General features: G+C 44.3%; 2 protein-coding genes across 3 annotated transcripts in view; one reads left to right on the top strand and one right to left on the bottom strand.

Annotated features, from left to right (window-relative positions):
- Positions 1-3,791, bottom strand: part of EPDR1 (ependymin related 1) — a 29,266-nt gene extending 25,475 nt beyond the window's left edge. The window contains exon 1 of the mRNA XM_030971463.1: positions 3,516-3,791. Within this exon, the coding sequence (XP_030827323.1) occupies positions 3,516-3,784 (269 nt within the window). The 5' untranslated portion in view covers positions 3,785-3,791. The remainder of the gene's footprint in view (positions 1-3,515) is intronic.
- A 1,709-nt stretch (positions 3,792-5,500) lies between these two features.
- On the top strand, positions 5,501-14,896 carry SFRP4 (secreted frizzled related protein 4). Of its 2 annotated transcripts, XM_030971875.1 has the most exons (6): positions 5,501-5,969; positions 6,125-6,205; positions 6,296-6,361; positions 8,941-9,139; positions 11,841-11,904; positions 14,400-14,896. In XM_030971875.1, exons 1-6 carry the CDS (start codon positions 5,528-5,530, stop codon positions 14,586-14,588), a joined length of 1,041 nt encoding a protein of 346 aa, XP_030827735.1. In that variant the 5' UTR covers positions 5,501-5,527; the 3' UTR covers positions 14,589-14,896. The 2 variants fall into 2 exon arrangements, with proteins under 2 accessions (XP_030827735.1, XP_030827734.1); XM_030971874.1 differs by having other exon boundaries at positions 6,125-6,361.
- The last annotated feature ends 4,183 nt before the right edge of the window (positions 14,897-19,079 follow it).

Genomic DNA, 19,079 nt, shown 5'->3' with positions numbered 1-19,079 from the left:
ACACCACCTGTACTATTTCTGCTCTGCTCCTCACTTCATGCTTTTCTTTCTTCATAACTGAGCACTAACACCTGTTGAGTGGCTTCAGTAGTGCTGAAGAGCACACCCCTTGCTCTATTTCTCCAAGAAAATGAAAGGTGATGATGACATGAAGTTCTGGCCACAGCGCAGTCAGTAGGATTTTTTCTTTGGACTTTTTTGTGCCAGGATTTCTCACCAGTTTGCAGAGATGTCATACTCAAATCCACAGCATTTGAAGTTACTTTAAAAAGAAATTTTTGCCCCAACTGCAAACCATGCTGGTGACTGCTACCTATTTTGTTAAGTGTCCTGAGATAAAGGCCAACAGAGGGTTGAACAAGAGTGAGGAAGGTTTAACATCCAGAGAGCATGAAAGGAAGTAACTTCATATAGTAGGCCATAAGGGACTAAAAAACATGTTCTGTGTTTAACAGCAGGAACTCAGCTTTGCCTTAAGAGGTCTAGGGAGCTGCTTCAAGTGCTCCCCTTTCACATCAATGTTTGTTTTCTTTTCTCTTCTGCTATCAGTATCAACTGAGCACCACACAAAACTTTAAGATTGTCCCTGCCCGCCCTGTCTGTCCCCAAAAATTCGATCCTGAAGGGGCAAGAAGCAGCAGGGCAAGGCATGCTGGAGAAAACAAAAGAAGCAGAGTGTAGCTAAGGTGGGGTCTGTAAAAGAAGTGAAAAAGAAAGCCCAGAAATGAATCCAACTGGAATAGGTTTTCCTTGAAAAATCTCAGCCTAGGATCACTGCTGGTAGTTTTTACAGTCTGAGCCAGAGTGCAGGAGCCAACTGTGTGACCTAGAGAAACATCCACCCAACAAGCTGGTTTTCTGAAACCACAGCTATGACTTCCCTAATGAACTGGGTCTGTTGGTTGTCTGGCAAGCGAGGTGTGTGCCCAGGTGGCAGGTGACACAGTGCAGCTGGACAATGGGAATGGGCAGTCTTTACCAATGTGGTCACTGCATCGCAGGTGATCTCGAAACAACTGATGGACAAAGAAGTGATGTTAATGAAGCAGCAACTGGGCATTTATCTTATGGCTACTTGTCTGGAGTTGAGGTAGGTATGTTTTACTGGGCTGATGTAGGTATGAAAATGCCACATGGCAGAACACATGAATTTGAAACACAGATCTACTATAAAACCTGAAAGTTTCATGTTTTCCTGCGGTTATGAGCCTGCAAGCCATTCCACACAGGCAAATCTTTGTGTCCTTGATTAACCTCAGCCAATAACTCAAACAGGGCTGTGTCTGATTAAGGTCCACATTTGCAAGCTTCAGAAAATGCTTTGTAGAAAAATGTGGTTGTTGGCCAACCCTGATTGCTGCACATAGTTACATCTGATAGGAGCAAAATGTGAGAATTTAGACTGAAATTTCCATACAGACCAGGGCAGCACTATTTTTCTTGTTGATTTTCTTGTTGATTTTGTACTCACTGCCTCTGCATAATTACCCCTTTCTTGTCAATGTCAAAACAGGGTGGAGGAGAGGTTATTTTTCAAAAGACAGGATAAATCCCTTTGCCTCTAACTTCTGAAGGCTTCAGTTTACAAGTTACTGTGTCCACACTGAAATGAAGCTGTGATCACAATTCTAGACTCGATCCAACACATATTGAAACCAATGGAAGACTTTCTGTTAACTTAAACGGAAGCTGGGTCACGCCCTGAGCAGACATAACTACCCATATGACAAAACCAACCCCTCTCCAATTTTAGGTAGCAGAAAACATGGACTTGGAAACATAAAAGACCTCTGAGGTCAGAAATTTGTCTACAACAAAGATGTAATACAGGAGAAATCAACAAGCGCACCTGTCTGCACTCTGCCTCTTTTTAGTGCTACCAATCCAGACAAAACTGCATCCACAGCAGGTATTTATCAAAAATGTAAAAGGATAAGATCTTGGAAAAAGACAAAATCTGGCTGAGAGTCTAAAATGTAATTATTCAATCTTAAAAAAAAGTTTTCAAGTAAAGTAACCATAAGCTTGAAGAAATGAGTGTAGTATAATTCAGAAGCTAGAAAATACTTGCATCAGGCTTTGCAGCACAGTTTTATGCTTGTCAAACATTAAAGTTAACCTAGGACTTCCAGAAGAAGGGAAACATGCGCACCCCATGGCCAGTGTCAGACTCCATGCTGTATGTCAGCAGACCATCAGCAAAAACCTGTATCTTGCTTTTAACATTCTTCACATGGCACCTATGCAAAAACAGTAACGAAAAAAGCTTACAATGAGAGACAGCTAAGCCTGAAAATGAAGCACACAAGACAGTTCTGAGAGTGTCAGGGGATTTGGAGAGAAAGGATCACAGAAGAGCACATGCTTTGGAAAGATTAAAACAATTACTGTGTAATATTGGTATGAAATTGATTGTCAGGGGAAAATACAGCAGGAAAAAGGAATATTGATCTTTTAACAGGAGAGAGCATTAGTTTGGATGATACAGCATTTGTAGGCTGGTCATTACCTTGTCTCACACATCCCCAGGACACATGCACTATTATTTGAAAAATTTGTAGGTGGGAGAGCGGAGGTATGGGCAGAGCTGCTACCCTCACACTGGCAGGTATGTTTTGACATGTTGTCTGAAAGTGACTGACACTCAGTAGCCAGAAATGTCTCACTCAGGAAGGCCTCTCTAGGCCGATCAGTTCTTCCACCCAACCTGAGCTTGGCAGGCTGAGGAAGGAAAAAGAGGCTCTTCTTTAGTCAGGTTTTTCGTACATTTGTTTTTCAGCAAATCAAGAAACAGACAATGGCACAGGGATTTTTTTGGGATTAGTTATGGGCTTAACAGATACATCCTGTATAAATGAAGAGCAGGAAGGTCCTGCAGGGCTGTGCAACGGGAATGAATACACTGTACCACGGGTAATGGATGCATCCTGGCACTGACTTAGGACCAAGCACTGACAAGGACCAAGAAGGCCCAGAGAACTTGTAACTCAAACTTGTTAGCAAATTACTGAGTTAGAGCCTCCTCCCTTACCCCATGACGTTATTCACATGTTTGAGTATAACCTCTTCATTACAGCTCATGATACCCATTATACCACACATTTTTGGATTCGTTTCAAATTCCATTTGAGTAGCAAAAGAGCTGGAAGGGAGAGAAAATATCTCTGAAGGTAAGAAGCTGACACTGTTGATTATAAATCTCTCGATATATACACACATACATCTACATGGAGATATATATATATATACACAAATATATACACATATATCTACATGGATCCAAGCCACGCTGGTGACAGGTTTCCTAGCGCCGGCTATTCCCAGCACGCCAGTGCCTCGCCCCCGTCGGCCCCGACTCACGCAGGGGAGGAGCCGCCGGCACCGCGGGGCCCGAGGGAGAACCCCCTTCCCGGCTTGGCACCACCGCACACCCCCCGCGAGGCGCCTCCGGGCTCCGTGCCGACCCTCACCGCCCCGCCCGGCCCGGTCCCGCCGCAGGTTTCGCCGCCACCTACTTCTTGCAGGGGATGAGCGCCTTCCTCTCCTCCAAGATGCGGAGGCGCTGGTTTGGGCCGTCGTAGGAGACGGCGGCCCGCGTGTTGCGGCCCGAGCCGTGCTCGTAGAACACGGTGCGCCCTTCCCACTGCCGCGGCGCCTGGCACGGCACGGCCCCCGCCGCCGCCGCTGCTCCACCGCGCAGCAGGAGGACGCCCAGCAGCAGGAGCAGCCTCAGCGGTGGCCCCGGCCCCGGGCGCAGTTGTCGGCCGGCCGCCGGCCGCGCCATGCTCCGCGCCGCGCTGCCTCGGCGCACGGCCGCCCCGCACGGCGCGCAGGCGGGCGGGCAGGCTGTGCCGGGGGGCGGGGGCGGCCCGCCTCCAAACCCGCATCACCTCAGAGGCGAGAGGCGCCCGCCGCCACAGCGCCCGGACGCCGGCTGGCCGCGAGGCAGCGCGGTGACAGGCGACAGGGACCCTCGCCCTCTCAGGCCTCTCTCCCCGCAGTCGGGAGGGTCTGGGCGCCCTGGCCATGCCCACTGCTCCGCGAGGGCTGCCCAGAGGGGCAGCTGCGAGCTCCAAGCCCTGGGCACTCTGCGTGAGCATGGGGATGGAGGGGATACGCGAACAGGAGTGAGCTGCTGGGACAAACCGCTTTAATGTTGCCCTCGAGGGGGGCATTTCAGTGCCTCCCCGCGGACAGACAGTGTCACCAAGCATTCCTTCACCACATGCATTCCTTCGCCTTTTAGGTGTATCAGCTGTTGTTTCCTGCCTGCTCTGGATGTGCTTTTCTCACCCACTACGGGAAGGGGAGCCCCGTGCCCCACAGGTGCTCCGTCCCTGCAGCTCTGCTGCATCTGCCGGCGGCAACACCCGGTGGCACCAAGGTACCTGGCTGGGGCAGGTATCTCAGAGCCACGCTGCGGCTCTCTCAGGTCACTGGGATAACCTGACATTGAGTTAATCTTATCTCAGCGGGTCCCTCAAAGACTGGGGAACGAAATTTCCCATAGGGAAGAACGGGCCCCCGAGGTCCTTCCATGCAAGGGGGAACAGAGGTGAGCTGTGAGGGATGAGGGAGCCCTTTGGCCCCGCCACTCCTCTGCATCAGGGGCGCGTGGCTGTGGAGCACCAAGGAAAGGAAAATAAAAAACAGCTTGGGAAAAAGTCTGAAGCCCCTTATTCCGCTCGTGTACAGATGCGATTGGTGGGGGACAGCGGCAGGGGGAGCGGGCCGGCGGTCTGACAGCCCGCACAGCAGCCCCACAGCGGCCCCGCGATGCCCCGGCCCCGCCGCCCGCTCCCGTCTCGGCCCGGCCGCCGCCGCTTCCCCTGTCCCGAGCAGACCGGGCTACCAGCCATCACCCCGTCTGTCCGCCCGTGCGCTTCACGCCTTTCCCCGTCCGTGCCGAGCTCATGGAGGGAATTCTGCAACCCCCTGCAGGCGTCGGGAACAGCCGCCGGAGCTCCCTCAAGCCCGCAAAAAGTTTGTTCTCCCTTGAGAAAACGCGGCGTATAAAGTTCAGCCCCACGGGAAGAAGCCGCGGTTCCTACCGTCGCCTTCCCTCTCCCCGCGCCGGAGCGCAGAGCCCCGCGGCAGAACCGTGTGGTTTGGGTTTCCTTCTCCCCCTCCCCCCTCGCCGCCCCCCTTCCACCTGAAGGAATTTATGACACAGATGAAAACTGAAACGGAGCTGGAGCGGCGGCCGAGAGACGCAGTGATGTCGCCGGGGGATTAAACGGGGTGGAGGTGATGTCACCGTGCCTGCACAGCAAAACGCACACATACGCGCACACCCCCCACCCCCCGGAGGAGCGGGGCTGCCAAGGGAGCGCGATCGGCCCCACGTCACTCGTGCCACTGCTATAAATGCGGTCCCGCGATGTCCATGGCTGTCGGCGCGGCGGCTCCCGCGACTTGACTGCAGCCGGGCTCCGAGAGGCAGCGCCGCTCCGCGCCCTTCGGCCGCCGGGACCCGCGGGGCGGCGGCGGGTGGCGGCGGACAAGGAGGAGAAGGAGGAGGAAGAGGATGCTGCGTGCCTTGGTGGCGGTGTCCCTGTGGCTGCGGGTGAGCCCGCGGGCGCAGGGCGCGCCGTGCGAGGCGGTACGCATCCCCATGTGCCGCTCCATGCCCTGGAATATCACTCGCATGCCCAACCACCTCCACCACAGCACCCAGGAAAACGCCGTCCTGGCTATCGAACAGTACGAGGAGCTGGTGGCCACCGGCTGCAGCCCGGTCCTGTCCTTCTTCCTCTGCGCCATGTACGCCCCCATCTGCACCCTGGAGTTCCTCTACGACCCCATCAAGCCGTGCCGCTCCGTCTGCCAGCGCGCCCGCGACGGCTGCGAGCCCATCATGCGCCGCTACAACCACAGCTGGCCCGAGAGCCTGGCTTGCGACGACCTCCCCGTCTACGACCGCGGTGTCTGCATCTCCCCAGAGGCCATCGTCACCGACGTGCCGGAAGGTGAGAGCCCTGGGGGCAGCGAGAGGTGGGAGGGAGGACTCCCTCCACCCCCGCGGGTCGCCCCAGGCTGGGACGGGGGGGCTGCGGGACCCCCACGCTCCAGTCCTGGAGCCTCTACCGGCAGTTTTCACTCCCTGACGCACCTCTGTTTGCAGATGTGAAGTGGACGGACTTCACACAGGGCTTTATGGTGCCGGACAGACCCCTGGAGCCTGACTGCAGGAGCCGTGGCCAGGGTGAGCCTAGGACGATCCCCCACCTCCACCTCCCTGGAGACAGGGTCCCTCTGACACCTCTCAACCTTTCTCCCTTCTCTTCCTTTGAAGAGCGGTGCAGGTGCAAAAAGACAAAGCCTACACTGTCAACCTACTTGGCCAAGAACTACAGCTACAGTAAGTGCATGGGGGAAATGCTTCACTTTGCCTGCCCCACATCCTCCTTGTGTCCCTGCAAGTTAGGCAGCTCTGTGTGGGTGCTGAACCCCCACCAGGCCCCATCCAGCAAGTGTGGCATGAGAAGACTGCTCCAACACAGCCTTTCCAAGTGGTGTTTGCCAGGGAATACCGAGCTGTCCTCTTCCAAAATCCAGCTGTAGCACACACCATGTGCAGGCAGTAGTAGTAATTGCGCAGATGATGGTGTATTTCTGACAAAAGCAGTAAAATATCAGTAATGTGCACCCTTCTTCTCCACAGAAGGGGTGGTTGTTGCTGCAAAGGTCACTCTAGTAAATAGTAAAAGCAGTTATGCCTGATGTGAGTGTGACGACTTGGCCAGCTCCTGTTTTCATCCAGCAGGTAGAATAAACAGGGGTTTGCTACCCAAATAAAACTTGTTAATGTGAACCAGCTGCAGCAAACTAAAAAGTTTTTATAAATTTGTATATGCTTTTACTTACTAGCCTGAGTTCTGGCTGGTGCAGAATTGTCAGAGATTGACTGAATTCAGTGACAATTTGCACCATCCAGCCACGGAGATAGCTGATAATTTTATTATATGTTGGTGACATATTGGCAACAAAAATAATTATTCACCCCTCTTTCTTCTTGGCTTCCCCCTGCCTCAGTTTTCTGATGGTGTGAGTCAGGAAGAAGTCTAATTAAGATTAGATAAATGCCAGATTAAACCTAGTGTCAATAAAAAGCCCCTATTAACTATGAGTTTTATATGCAGTATTGCTTCATTTTGCACTTTGTGGGTATTTTCTCAATGGCGGGTTTTTTCCCCAGTCATTTATCTAGTTCTTCTGCAGTAGGGTTATCATATAGTTCAGTTCCTATTTGTTTGATATCAAACAAAAGTAAGTTTGTAGCTGTTTGCTTCTTTGTTAGCATGTTGGGTGGGAATAATCAAGCTGAACCTCTAGCTCAGGTAATTGTACAATTTTTGTTCATTGTAGCATTTTGATGCATTTACATGACTTATTCTTTTTATATAATTCTTTGATCTGTGTCAGTACAACATAGAGATATGTTTAGGTGGAACAATGATTTTCCATAGTTGCCTGAAACATATGAAAAGTAGTGATATCAAATGTCTGTTTCAAAATGAAAGGTGTTAGCCTTGTAATTTCTGATTCCAGTGATTTCAGTGGGAGTGTTCCTTAAGTAGAATCTGTATGTTGGGGTCCAAAATTTATTTCCATTGAATTTGGGAACACAAGATTTTGTTTTTGAGATGTAAATTTTTATTCAGCACCCTGTAAGATAAATAGACCTATTTATATGGAAAATTAATTGAGAGACAAGATTTAATGAGTTGAAAATCAATCATTTTTTTTTCTGAAAACTTTTAAAATAAGACATACAGCCAAATTGTATTTTCAGTTGTACCAATCAGACTTGAAAATGGATTGTGAGTCTCCAAAACTGAAATTCCTCACGTTTTGTGTCTGTTATACATGTCCTGATAAAGGTAGCACATAAACCCCAGGCAGCATTAACAGTGCTGGTCTCCTGTTTCCATTGTGTGAAGTTTATTCCAAATGTTATGAGGTTTATGTGGAAGCTTTTGAGCCTGTGGCTGGCCGGGGCAGGCTGATCACCCTGTGGTCTGTACACTCCTCATGCTTCTTTCACTGAAGAATTTTTGGACAGTAGAACCCTTTCTATTTTGACATTTCCTAGAGACAAAATCCTTTATGTAAAAATCATACTTAATTTATTAAGTCTGGTATTTTTCAGAAGAGAGAAGGGATGAAATGCTGGAGTGGTAGGTGATGCCAGAGTTTTTTAGGTACAAAGTTAGCCCAGGGATCATTTCAGAGCATGCTTCAGCTTCTTGCATCTGTGCAGACATGCAATTTTCCTCGATGAAAGGTAAAAATACAAATGATTGTGCATTCAGAGTCAGAAGAACCTTTTTCAGTGTCTCATTTACATAAGGATCTCACTATTGGTAGAGAATCCAAAGGCAAATGATGAAAAAAGGTATTGCTCAAGTAAATAATGGAAATCCTAAGCCTCTTAGTTTTTTGACTATTGTTTCTAGCCTTCCCTTGTTTCTTATATGTAAGAAAAGACTATATTTCTTGGTTACAATCTACAGGAAGTGATTTTATTATTGAAAAGATGAAATTCATGACAACTGTCTGTGAGGTAAATTATTCATTACTTAATCGGAAATAGCCAGATGTGTCTGGAGAATGGCTTAGGTTTATGCAAAGAGTTCTTCAAGTCTGAGTTGAAGGAGCTGTTTGTGTGTGTGATTACAGGCGAGATTGGTTAGCCTGATCTGGCAAAGATTTAAGCACATGTTTGATTTTACAGTTGTCAACAGTCCTACTGAAAACCAAATTGAGATCAGGCCTCTGTTATTCTAAGCCACTGTTCGTGCCCACACAGGCAGAAGTAGTTCTAGTTTCACAACCAAAACAGCAGCTTCCAATTCAATATATTTTGTTTAATTTCGAGATGCATTTAAATTTCCAAGACTGTTTATTGTTCTCACTCCTCTGTTTTTCTATTTGCAGTCATTCACGCTAAAGTAAAAAGTGTAGAAAGAGGGAACTGCAATGAGATAACCACTGTGGTTGAAGTCAAAGACATACTCAAGTCTTCAACACCAATTCCTCTGTCCCAAGTGCCTCTTCTTACAAATTCCTCCTGCCAGTGCCCGCCTCTTCAACCAAAGCAGGATGTTCTCATCATGTGCTATGAGTGGCGCTCAAGGTGAGCTGTGATGTGTTGCAGAAAAGTGTTAGAGCTGGCTGTGGTAGATGGGAAGGAGGACCAGTAAATCTCTCTTCCTTATCACAGGCTTGTTTTAGGATAACTCATACATACGTGTACATGTTTCCATTACCTTCACAGCTGACTTCACTTCATCAGCCTCAGCTCCATGCCATGATGTGTTTACAAAATCTGACTCATGCAAAGAGCATAAAATCTGGTGGCATTAGGTGCTGACAGCATACTGATAAAGCATCATGCACCAGTTCAGTCACCTCCAGCTTGGGAGTGTTTTTCCAGGACCACTTTCCATAGGGATGAGCGTGCAACAAGCCCAATGGTGGCTGTAGGTGATGGTCTGTGTTGACAGGACCACATGGAAGGCATCGTTCTGCCTCACCAGGGGAGTGGGCAAGAGATGATGCACATCCTCTGTCAGCAGAGCTGCTGGAGTCAGAGTCAGGCCTTCTCCACTAGCCTGTCCATACTTTGGACCAGTGCCGTCAGCGAGATGTTTCTGATCCCGCAGCCGTACCGGGACCAGCCAAAGCTGCAGCCATTGGAGCTCCAGCTCCCAGATGGCAGATGAAAAGTAAATACTCTTAGAGCAGCTTGCCAGTCCTGCTGTATGATTAAAATTAAAAACAAAACAAAACAAACTTCACCAGACCTTTCATCTGGCAGTCAGCCTAGCCCCAGGCATGGAAGGAAATCCAGCATGCTGGCTTGGATGGGAAGGAGTGATGAATCACAGCTCCCTTTTCTCCCTGGTTCCTTGAGGCAGAAGGGGACATCCCATCCACATTAGCACCCCAAGCTCACCAGTAGATGCCAGCAGAGCAGGTTGTGGTGTTTTAGGTTCTGTGTAGGCCTGTGTGTTGTAGTTTGGAGGCAAGGCTGTCTGTAAAATGTGCAGGCTGGTTTTGCATACTGTGATGTTGCTGTTAGTTGGTCACGCACACTTGCAAGGACCACGGAACATCCACATGTGGGATGTGGTGGGCCATGCCCATATTTTTAATGAGCTTTATGTTGATATTTTGGGAGCATTTTATAGGTGTTTCTAAAATTTGCCATCTGATACCTTACTGCTTTGTCTTGTTTTTGTCTTGTGAGCTAGCAGACACAGTATTATATTACTACTCATCTCTTTGCCCCTCTAGGTCTGGAAGTATTTCACAAATATTAATGTAGAGCCCTCTCTTTGTGTTAGTGATTTTAGGGATACAACCTCTGACTCATGTAGAAGGAGTATGACCAGAACGGCGATGGAGGGGCTCTGGGTTGCAGAGGATCCTCTGGAGGCTGTTAGGAAAGGGAGATTTCATAAGTCAAAGATCACAATCAGCATCTCCATTATTATGGAAAAAACACGTGATTCACTAAATGTCTTGTGATGGTTTTTAAAGGTCACTGAGGTTTTTAATTTCATATAGTGTACTAAAGTGGATTTGAAAAAGAAACATAAACTATTATATGTGCTTCCTGTTGAACTCAGTGGCAGGAAAACAGAAGGTTTTGAGTTACAGCAGTTTTTTAAAATGACAGAGGCAGAATGAGTGGAAGCTGTACCTCCTCTGCAGTCAATGGCAAAATACCTATTGCCTGTTGTTTGGGTTAGAGCCTCACTGGATAATTTGACCTGAACAAAGCTGTGCCAAATGTACCCCATGTTGTGGTTTCATCCATAGCAGTAGGGTCTTGGCGTCAATCCTGCACGTTAGTCCTCTAATTTCTCTTTGGAAAGAAATTTATAGCATATTGGTCCTGATTCTCCAAGGTTTGCACTCGTGTTAGGCCTTTTATGTGTGGTCAAACTGGATGCACAGAGGCTAATGACTGCAAGAGGCAGCATTTTTTACTGTGTTTGAGCTGCTGAGAGCAGTGATGCTATTAATAGAAACTGGAGGTCAGGTCCTGCTACACTATTTAACCTTCACCGGCCAGAACAGTGCTGTGTGATGTTGTGTGCATTTATAACTATGTCTTGATGTTTCCAGCCAGCACTGGTGTCTAAATACAACCCCCCAGAATTTTAGTGAAATTATATTAGGGCATGTTAAGGCCTGGTATCTCAACCAACCAACCAACCAACCAATCAACTAAAAAAAACCCAGAAGTTGTCACTGGGCTGGAATGTGGAAGGTGTGACATAAGACTGCTTTAGAATAAGCTGCTTTAGGAGCTGTTTAAGGCATATATATTTAATAGTCACATTTTTGTTTTGTTTATTTCATAGCAGTTAGACTCAGTGTTTTCATGCAGGAGCTAGCCAGATTTCACTGGTAGGCAAGTATGGCAAGTATCACTAACCATGCATCTTCCAAATTCACCTTAAAGCACTCATTAAGGAGTTATATGTAGGAAACACATACTGCCATCCTCATGTATTTATAGGTAGAAAGGGGTACAATTGTAAGTGATCATATAATTATATTACTGTTTTTCAGGTAAGCTGTATTAGCTGGTGCATATGAAACAGCTTCTTTTTAAAGTCAGAAGTAAAATGCATCAGTTGAATCTACTCTTCACACAAATACAGAGAGAAACATATGGTATCCCATCATCCCATCCATAAAACCTATCAGTACCAGTACCTGTGGGGGCATTTCAACCTCAATCTGTATCAAATCATCTGGAATGGCATCTCAGGAATTAAAATTAGAAATACTTATAATTTGTGTGTATTTCTTAATTTCAGGTTGATGCTTCTTGATGGGTGTCTAGTTGAAAAATGGAAGGACCAACTTAACAGAAGATTTAAGGTAAATACAACCAAAGAAAAGAATGCTGAGGTTCTTGATAAAAAGTTAAACACCTTTGTTTCACTTCAGTATTGATTAACTTTGATGACTTTCAGATATCTGTAATTCCACTGGGTGTCATTATTTTCACTTGAACATTTTCAGCCCTCATAGTTACCCAAGTATAAGTGAAAATTTGAATACTTTGATCTTGTGGTTTAGGATCTCTAAAATTTTATTTCTCTTTAATTTTACCCGGTGGAATGACTTTGTGTGAATTCTGGTTTCTTACAGTAATGTCTCTAGGAATTTCCTTCTTTTCCCTGCTACCACAAGGAGCAATGATATGAAAGTGAAGGTGATATGCAGATGAGAACATAGCCCATATTAGATAAGAAAGGAAGTTAAAATCCTCTGCACTGGATTAATGTTTCTTGCTGCATTAAAGATTACAGGCTGGAGACACAGTTCTCACTAAGTACTCCCTACTAAGACCCACCCAAAGGATTGGGCATTGTCTCTCTGGATTCAGGAAACACTGGGAGGAAAAGTCTTTAGTATAGAGACATGGGTGACAGGCACAGCAGATGCCCCTGCTTTTTGGGGCTTCAGGATAGCACTTGATATCGCTCTCTGCTTGTAAACTCCTCTTTTTAATGGAAAGAAAGGATACATTGAGAGAAGGTCTGATTCTTCCTCCCAGTTTTAAACATGGAAGAAAATTATTTTTGGAATTCAGAAAGGTTTTCAGAGCATTAAGGACATACATGTATGTTTAAGGACGTACATGTGTGTTTTAATTACGAGTTGATTGGCAGTTGATAGAGAGGAGGAAAAGAGATGTAGGAATCCATAAGAAAAAGCTTTTAGATTACAGACCAGCTTCTTGCAGAAAATTGCATTCAATGCTTCTCTCCTACCCTCTTCACTTACTCATCTGAAACCTATGTGTGGAAAAGAAAACATGCTTTAAATCTTTAAAAAATAAATACATGGCAGTTGCAGAGGATGCCATGTGGGATTTAGAAGAATATTGACATATGACTTGGATTCCTGAAATCCTTTAGCTGTCAACTTAATGGCCTGTTGCTGGCACACATTGTGTTTTAGTCACCTCCTCACACTGTTTTGTCATTTCTAATTATGTCTTGAATCATGTTTGGGCATTAGTTTTCAGATTGTCAAATACATGCATGACTGCCAAAAAAAATGTCCTTCAAAGCACATGTAATTTCCTCTCATATTAATAGTTTCAGAAACTAAATCCTCATTTAAACATATTTGAGTGGGACACAACTAAATGTCTGCTGATAGTTTTGGTTTTATAAACATGCATGAAATAACTCTGACCACACAAAGCCAGTATGGAGCTAGGTATCACAGTGGCTTCATTTTAATGCCGTCATTCATCTCTGAAGACTTGCATCCAAATTTTGTGTAGAGTTACCACTTACAATGGATGTTTTGAGCTGTCTGTCAACCACAGAAGACAGTTGTTAACATAACCACAACATTTCTGGTCTTTTCTCTAGCCAGGACAAGAGTCTGAGCTGCATCAAAGTCAGTGCAGAGATATTGAATAGGCAAGCTGGAGAACAAGATCAGAGCAAGAATTTCTCTTGCTCTGATCACTGGGTAAATCTGCTGCCTGTAGCAATTTCATAAGGGAAAGTTAATAGAGGGGAGAGGTGAGATCCTTTCTGGGTTCTACTGCCTACCTTGTTTTCCTTAAAGTAGGTATTTCTGTTCCTAGAGGTGAAAGTCTGCAGTCTCTGTTGCTGTTTTATGGATCCCTCCATGTTTTGGAGAGTTGATCAGTCAAACTTACTGTAAAAACCTATTTTGTAACTACTGCATTATTGGATATGAAAACCTGACAGCTGTTATCGTTGTTTTTCAAAATGTCTTGGGGATGCAGCTGAATAAAGCTGCAGGTGCATTATTCAAACTATGCTATTGCAACTCTCAACAGTGTTGTTTCACTGTGATCATGCTATTGTCTGTCCATAGCATAAGCTTGTTCCTGCCCAGTCCTTTCTGCCCCAGGGAAAAGCAGAAGCAGAAAGTAAACTAGCTCCCCTTGTGGCTGTGTGCTTAAATGTATATTGTGAATGGATGGTTTGATTCCTGTAGACTTTTCTAAGGAAAAGTCAAGTAGCACATCCAGCAAGACAGCAAGGAAGGGCCTTACAAAGGAGCTCCAGTGTGCTGGTCCTGACTTTTTGATGGCATGATGCCAGCTCCCCTCTATTTCTGAGAAGGCACTCACATGCAGCGTGCACATGAGATGGGCAATTGTCATTTCCGTCAACTGGTGTTGTGGAAATTCCCTCTAACCTAGAACACACTCCCTGCAAATAGCCATTACATGCTGACATCAATGACCTTGCAGTATAGAGCATGAGGCTGTTAAAGGTAGCACTAGCATCAGTGGTTCAGGGTAGCTTTGATTAGGATGTAATTATTTATGATTATGTCCTTCCCTAACTCATCCTTTGTCTTCTGCATTTCTACAGAGGTGGGAACAGAGACTGCAAGAGCAAAAACGGCGAACTGCACGCAGTAAGAGCCAGAATTCAGGACGCAGTGGTCAGAGTGGAGCCCTGAAACCGCAAACCAAGAACACCAATCCACTGATCAGTGGCCCCAAAAAGGCCGTTAAAACAAGAAATGGCCAGAAAGAAATCAACCCCAAAAAAGTATGAGTGTGAAGTTCCCGAAAGGAAGGACTTTCCCTGCACGACAAGGGTCACAATCTGGCTTGGTCAGCATGTTTTATTAATCTGGAACTCATCGACTTAAAGAATTATGTCATTTTCTACATAGACCTCTTTGCTGCACTTTACTGTTACAAGGTTTGCTTATTCTTTCAAGTCACTGCAAGCCATAAAGCATAGGTTTGCACTAATATGAGGTAGGCATATTCCAGCTGACCGAGCTTTATCTTTGGGCTCTGATTTCCCATCTAGACAGAACTAGCCTTTGCTGCCAGAGGTTTTGACTCCTTGTACCAGTGGCCTGGTCTGCTTCCCTGCCAGATGTTGGAGAGCTGCATGGAGTTTCTCCTCAGCTGGTGTAGCAGTTGGTGAGTTAGTCTGTGAGTTAGTCTGTGAGTTAGCTGAGAGCTCACTAGACCAGGCAGCTGAGGAGCAGCAGAAGGATGGTAACTTCTGGCGGATATCTCAGGCAGCAGTGACTGCAGCTGCTGGAGCTGAACATATCTGCTATTTGGAATCACAGCCCTTGTTCAGAGTGTTCAAAGCATAGTTTACCATTAAGCGTCTGGGTATGCATTATGTGATTATTTTTATGAGTGTGCCGAAAATATGCTTACAGTGAGATTTTTTGATCTTGTGGGTTTGTGTAGTAAAAAATGCATTCAAAGCAGACATTTAATTTTTTAAATTGTACTTCAGGCTGGCTTCTGTTGTTCTAATTTCAAGTATATTTAAACATCTAATTGAAAAATCTGTATTTTTTTGAAAGGACCGATTAAAGTGAACAGATCTGTAGAATTCTTAAAAGTAACACATTTGCTGTAATATAGCTTTGCTATGAAAACTGGAATAGAAGCTTTATTCTAAAGATAACTGACAGCTACTGTACAGTATTAAGGAGAAGATAGGGCTTCAAGTGGCTCAGTAATCATTTGGATAACTTTTTATCATTTGATACAATATTTCTAACCTTTCTCTGAGATCAAATAAATAAATAAATAAATAAATAAATAAGCTTTGTCCCTGTTAATGAGTTTCTCAAAGCAACTGGCTATCTGCAGTTTTTCTTATCAGAAAGTAACATTTACTCTGAAAAGAGTGACAGGAAAACAGATTATTTTATTTATGTGTTAAGTTTACTGACTTAACATTTTCTATATGAGGTATTAGAACAACAATGGGATACAAATCTAATCAATATGACTCCAAGGTGGCATTTATGCTATTCCTTCTGAGGTGTACTTCAATGAGGCAGCATAGATAATACATTCTGATTTTAATTTCATAACACACAAGAAGATCACCAACACTAAGATCAGAAGAGCTCATGATAGATACCTGAAAGACCTTCCAGATTTCCTGCAGGAAGACTAAGACCTTCTCAATTCTGGTAAAATGAGGATTTTTATGATAGAGCAGTTCTACATCAGAAAAAAAAAGTTGTGTGTAGATTTTCATAAGGAATAACAATTGGTCATATCAGTATGTTGATCTTTGCCATGACAAAAATTCCAATGAAATTTGCATGTGTGAAATTCACAGCAAAATATGCTGGAGTGATTCTGGTAGCAGCAATTACATACTTGGTAATTTGCTAACGTGAATTTGGGACATAGATGCTGAGTTACAATGTTTAAGATCAACAGGTGTTACAAGAAGATGGAATAATAGCATATAGAATAATTCTGGGGGGGGACCAATGGAAGTGGTCATTGTTGAGCTTTGAGTGTAGCACTACAGGTAATTCTGGGCAGGTGCAGTACTTTGTTGACATGGAACACCTGCAGAATTAGATCTAAAATTCATTCCAGGTGCCAGGAATGCTGAGCATATATAGGATATATTGACTTTAGTAGGAATTATGTGTTTGACATGTCTAAAAAAACAGACTACAATCTTAGGTGCTTAAATACAGCCTATAGGTGGAACCTTAATCATGTTCAGTGAAATGGAAAAACTGAAATGGAAATCAAAGGAGACAGAATTTCACTTGCAGGTAACTAATTCAGGTTTGAAAATGCTGACTTAAGTAAGCATGATCTAAAAGATTGGAAAACTTCTAAAATAGTTTTACTGTGTAGCAGGAGTTCTTAAGTTTTGATTACCTATTGATCCCAATTTCAAGTACCCCAGTAAATGTATATATGGTTAGCCATTAAAGAATGAGCGACAGTCACATCAGTGTGATGCTGAAATAACAAATGCTGGTCATGATATATCACTTAAAGAAATTTTATTGTGAACATAGTCAAATGTGGTGTTTGTTAAATGAAATTTTTGGAACAGCTACCTAAACTCCACAGCAACATCACATATTATTTTACAACTGTTAGAATCAAACTTTTTTTTTTCATTTTGTCAGAGGAAAAAATGTACAGTTTTTTTTCTCCAGAGAATTGTCACCATTCCTTCTCCAAGTTGCTGTCATTAGATTGACCATTCCAATACACTGGAATAGACATGGATACACTGAGCCAGGTGTTTCCAAACTCCTTAACATTTTCATATATACTTTATGCTGACTAACTTTCAATCTGGTATGGTAAAAATACGGAAGAAGGAAAGGCAATACAACAAAAAGCAGGGGATATCATAATACAAAGAACAGACATACAAGGATAAATTAATAAGGTAGTGTGTTTTTCCAAACCCATTTTTTCCTATATTTTAAGAAGCTATGGGTCAACCCAATTTAGCACTAATGCAAGTCATTCAATTTTGAAAATCCTCAACAATTATTAACTCCCTGTGAAGTTATCAACTGCCAGCTGAATCCAGACACAGAACATCTGCACCCTCCAGCTTCCCTTCCCTTCCCTTCCCTTCCCTTCCCTTCCCTTCCCTTCCCTTCCCTTCCCTTCCCTTCCCTTCCCTTCCCTTCCCTTCCCTTCCCTTCCCTTCCCTTCCCTTCCCTTCCCTTCCCACAAAATAGGTGTTGGAGCAGTGAGGGCTGTTTGAACAGGCAAATTCCTCCCCAGAGGGTGCAGTCCCCACCTCTGCTCCCTCTGGCTTGTGCCTAAAGGTCAGACTTGCCTCTTCTCCTGCACATCCATGGCCACGTGTAGCCATTGCTGTCCTGGTGCACTCCGGCACTGGAGTCATGAAACCTCCATTCAGCAAAGGGAGGCAAATAGTTTGATGATGGATGAATGTCATCACTGTAACTACTTAAAGATGAAAAAAATTAAGAGGCCAAATTCTTGAAGTGTTAAATGGGTTTTTTTCTCAGTGCTGCAGCTAAGCCTTCTTACCAAGGGGCTTGGCATTTTTTTAATATAAAATAAAAATTGCCTGGAACACCAAACATATGCTTCTACTGAGTTTCTTACTACCTCCCACACACGTGTGCCCAGTTTAGTTAGAAGTGCCATTCAGTATTTTCACTGAATGTTCTAACCCTAGTTCCAAAAGAATGAAACCTGAAAAAATATTTACTCTAATTGTGAATGATCGGCATCATTTTAGAAGCTCACTGTAAATGCAAATCAGGACTCTTTTATGAAACACATTTTTTAAAAACCCATAAACCTCCCTCCAACAAGACCTGACTGACCCGGTCACTTCAATTCAATGTTGCAACTTTCGTCCAGTCGGTGCATATGACTGAGAAATACTTCCTAAGCAAATAAAAAGAAGATTTTCCTGTCCAAAATACTCAAACAGCTCTTAAATTCTTTTATCCAGAATTGTAACCTAGATTCCAAATGAATGAAACCTGAAAAAATATTTACTCCAATTATGCACAACCAGCCCAGGCTTTTTGGTTGTGCTTAGCAGTTGAATGAAAATGCACATCTGAAAATATTTCCTCAACCAGATTTTTATGGTAAGCTACATCAGTGGCAATTAATTTTGTAAATAAATATAATCCATCAATTTGGGTCAACAAACATTCAAAATTATGTTTTCATTTATAAATACCCCCGCTCCCCAATAACTTGCAAGTAATTAATTTCTATAGAAATGCATTACTTCTGATTAAAGCTAGCCAAGGCTTTCTGGAAAAATTGCAGCGAATTTCAACTGCTAACACTACATTTCATGTAACATCTCTGAAATTAAACAACAGCCTTATTGGAATGTAAACAGCATTTCAAACTTTCTTGTTGGATATGCAGTCAATTTGAGGGCTTCCAGGTAATCTATTAATATTAGATTGGTTCCTGCTGCTGCCAAAAGGCTGGTGGATAAACCACTATGGAAATGAGCATAAAACAAGGGAGGGCAACACTCCTTTTCTCTAGATGGGGATATTAAGATCAAGCCCCAAAAGTGCCTTAAATATATCAGGCAGTCTATATCCAGATATAAGGTTAATGGTTGTTATCAGAGTAACCAGGAAATGCTCCAAACAGGACACCCTAAGTATTTTGATTCCTCGTGGTTACAGTGTGATGAAAACTTTATCATTTGTACATACTCTGAAAACTTCAGTATGTATTCTCTGAGCAAGGTAACCAGGAAGCTGATCATTTGCTC

This window comes from Camarhynchus parvulus, chromosome 2, assembly GCF_901933205.1.
Source record: "Camarhynchus parvulus chromosome 2, STF_HiC, whole genome shotgun sequence".
Taxonomy (NCBI): Eukaryota; Metazoa; Chordata; class Aves; order Passeriformes; family Thraupidae; genus Camarhynchus; species Camarhynchus parvulus.
This window is presented reverse-complemented; position numbering and strand designations above follow the sequence as displayed.

What these genes read in the sequence shown, in the direction of transcription:
- SFRP4 (XM_030971874.1), top strand. Translation starts at nt 5,528, where the DNA reads ATGCTGCGTGCCTTGGTGGCGGTGTCCCTGTGGCTGCGGGTGAGCCCG. An exon ending in GGCCAAGAACTACAGCTACA is followed by an intron (nt 6,362 to 8,940) that starts GTAAGTGCATGG and finishes TTCTATTTGCAG; the next exon opens with TCATTCACGCTAAAGTAAAA. An exon ending in AACTTAACAGAAGATTTAAG is followed by an intron (nt 11,905 to 14,399) that starts GTAAATACAACC and finishes GCATTTCTACAG; the next exon opens with AGGTGGGAACAGAGACTGCA.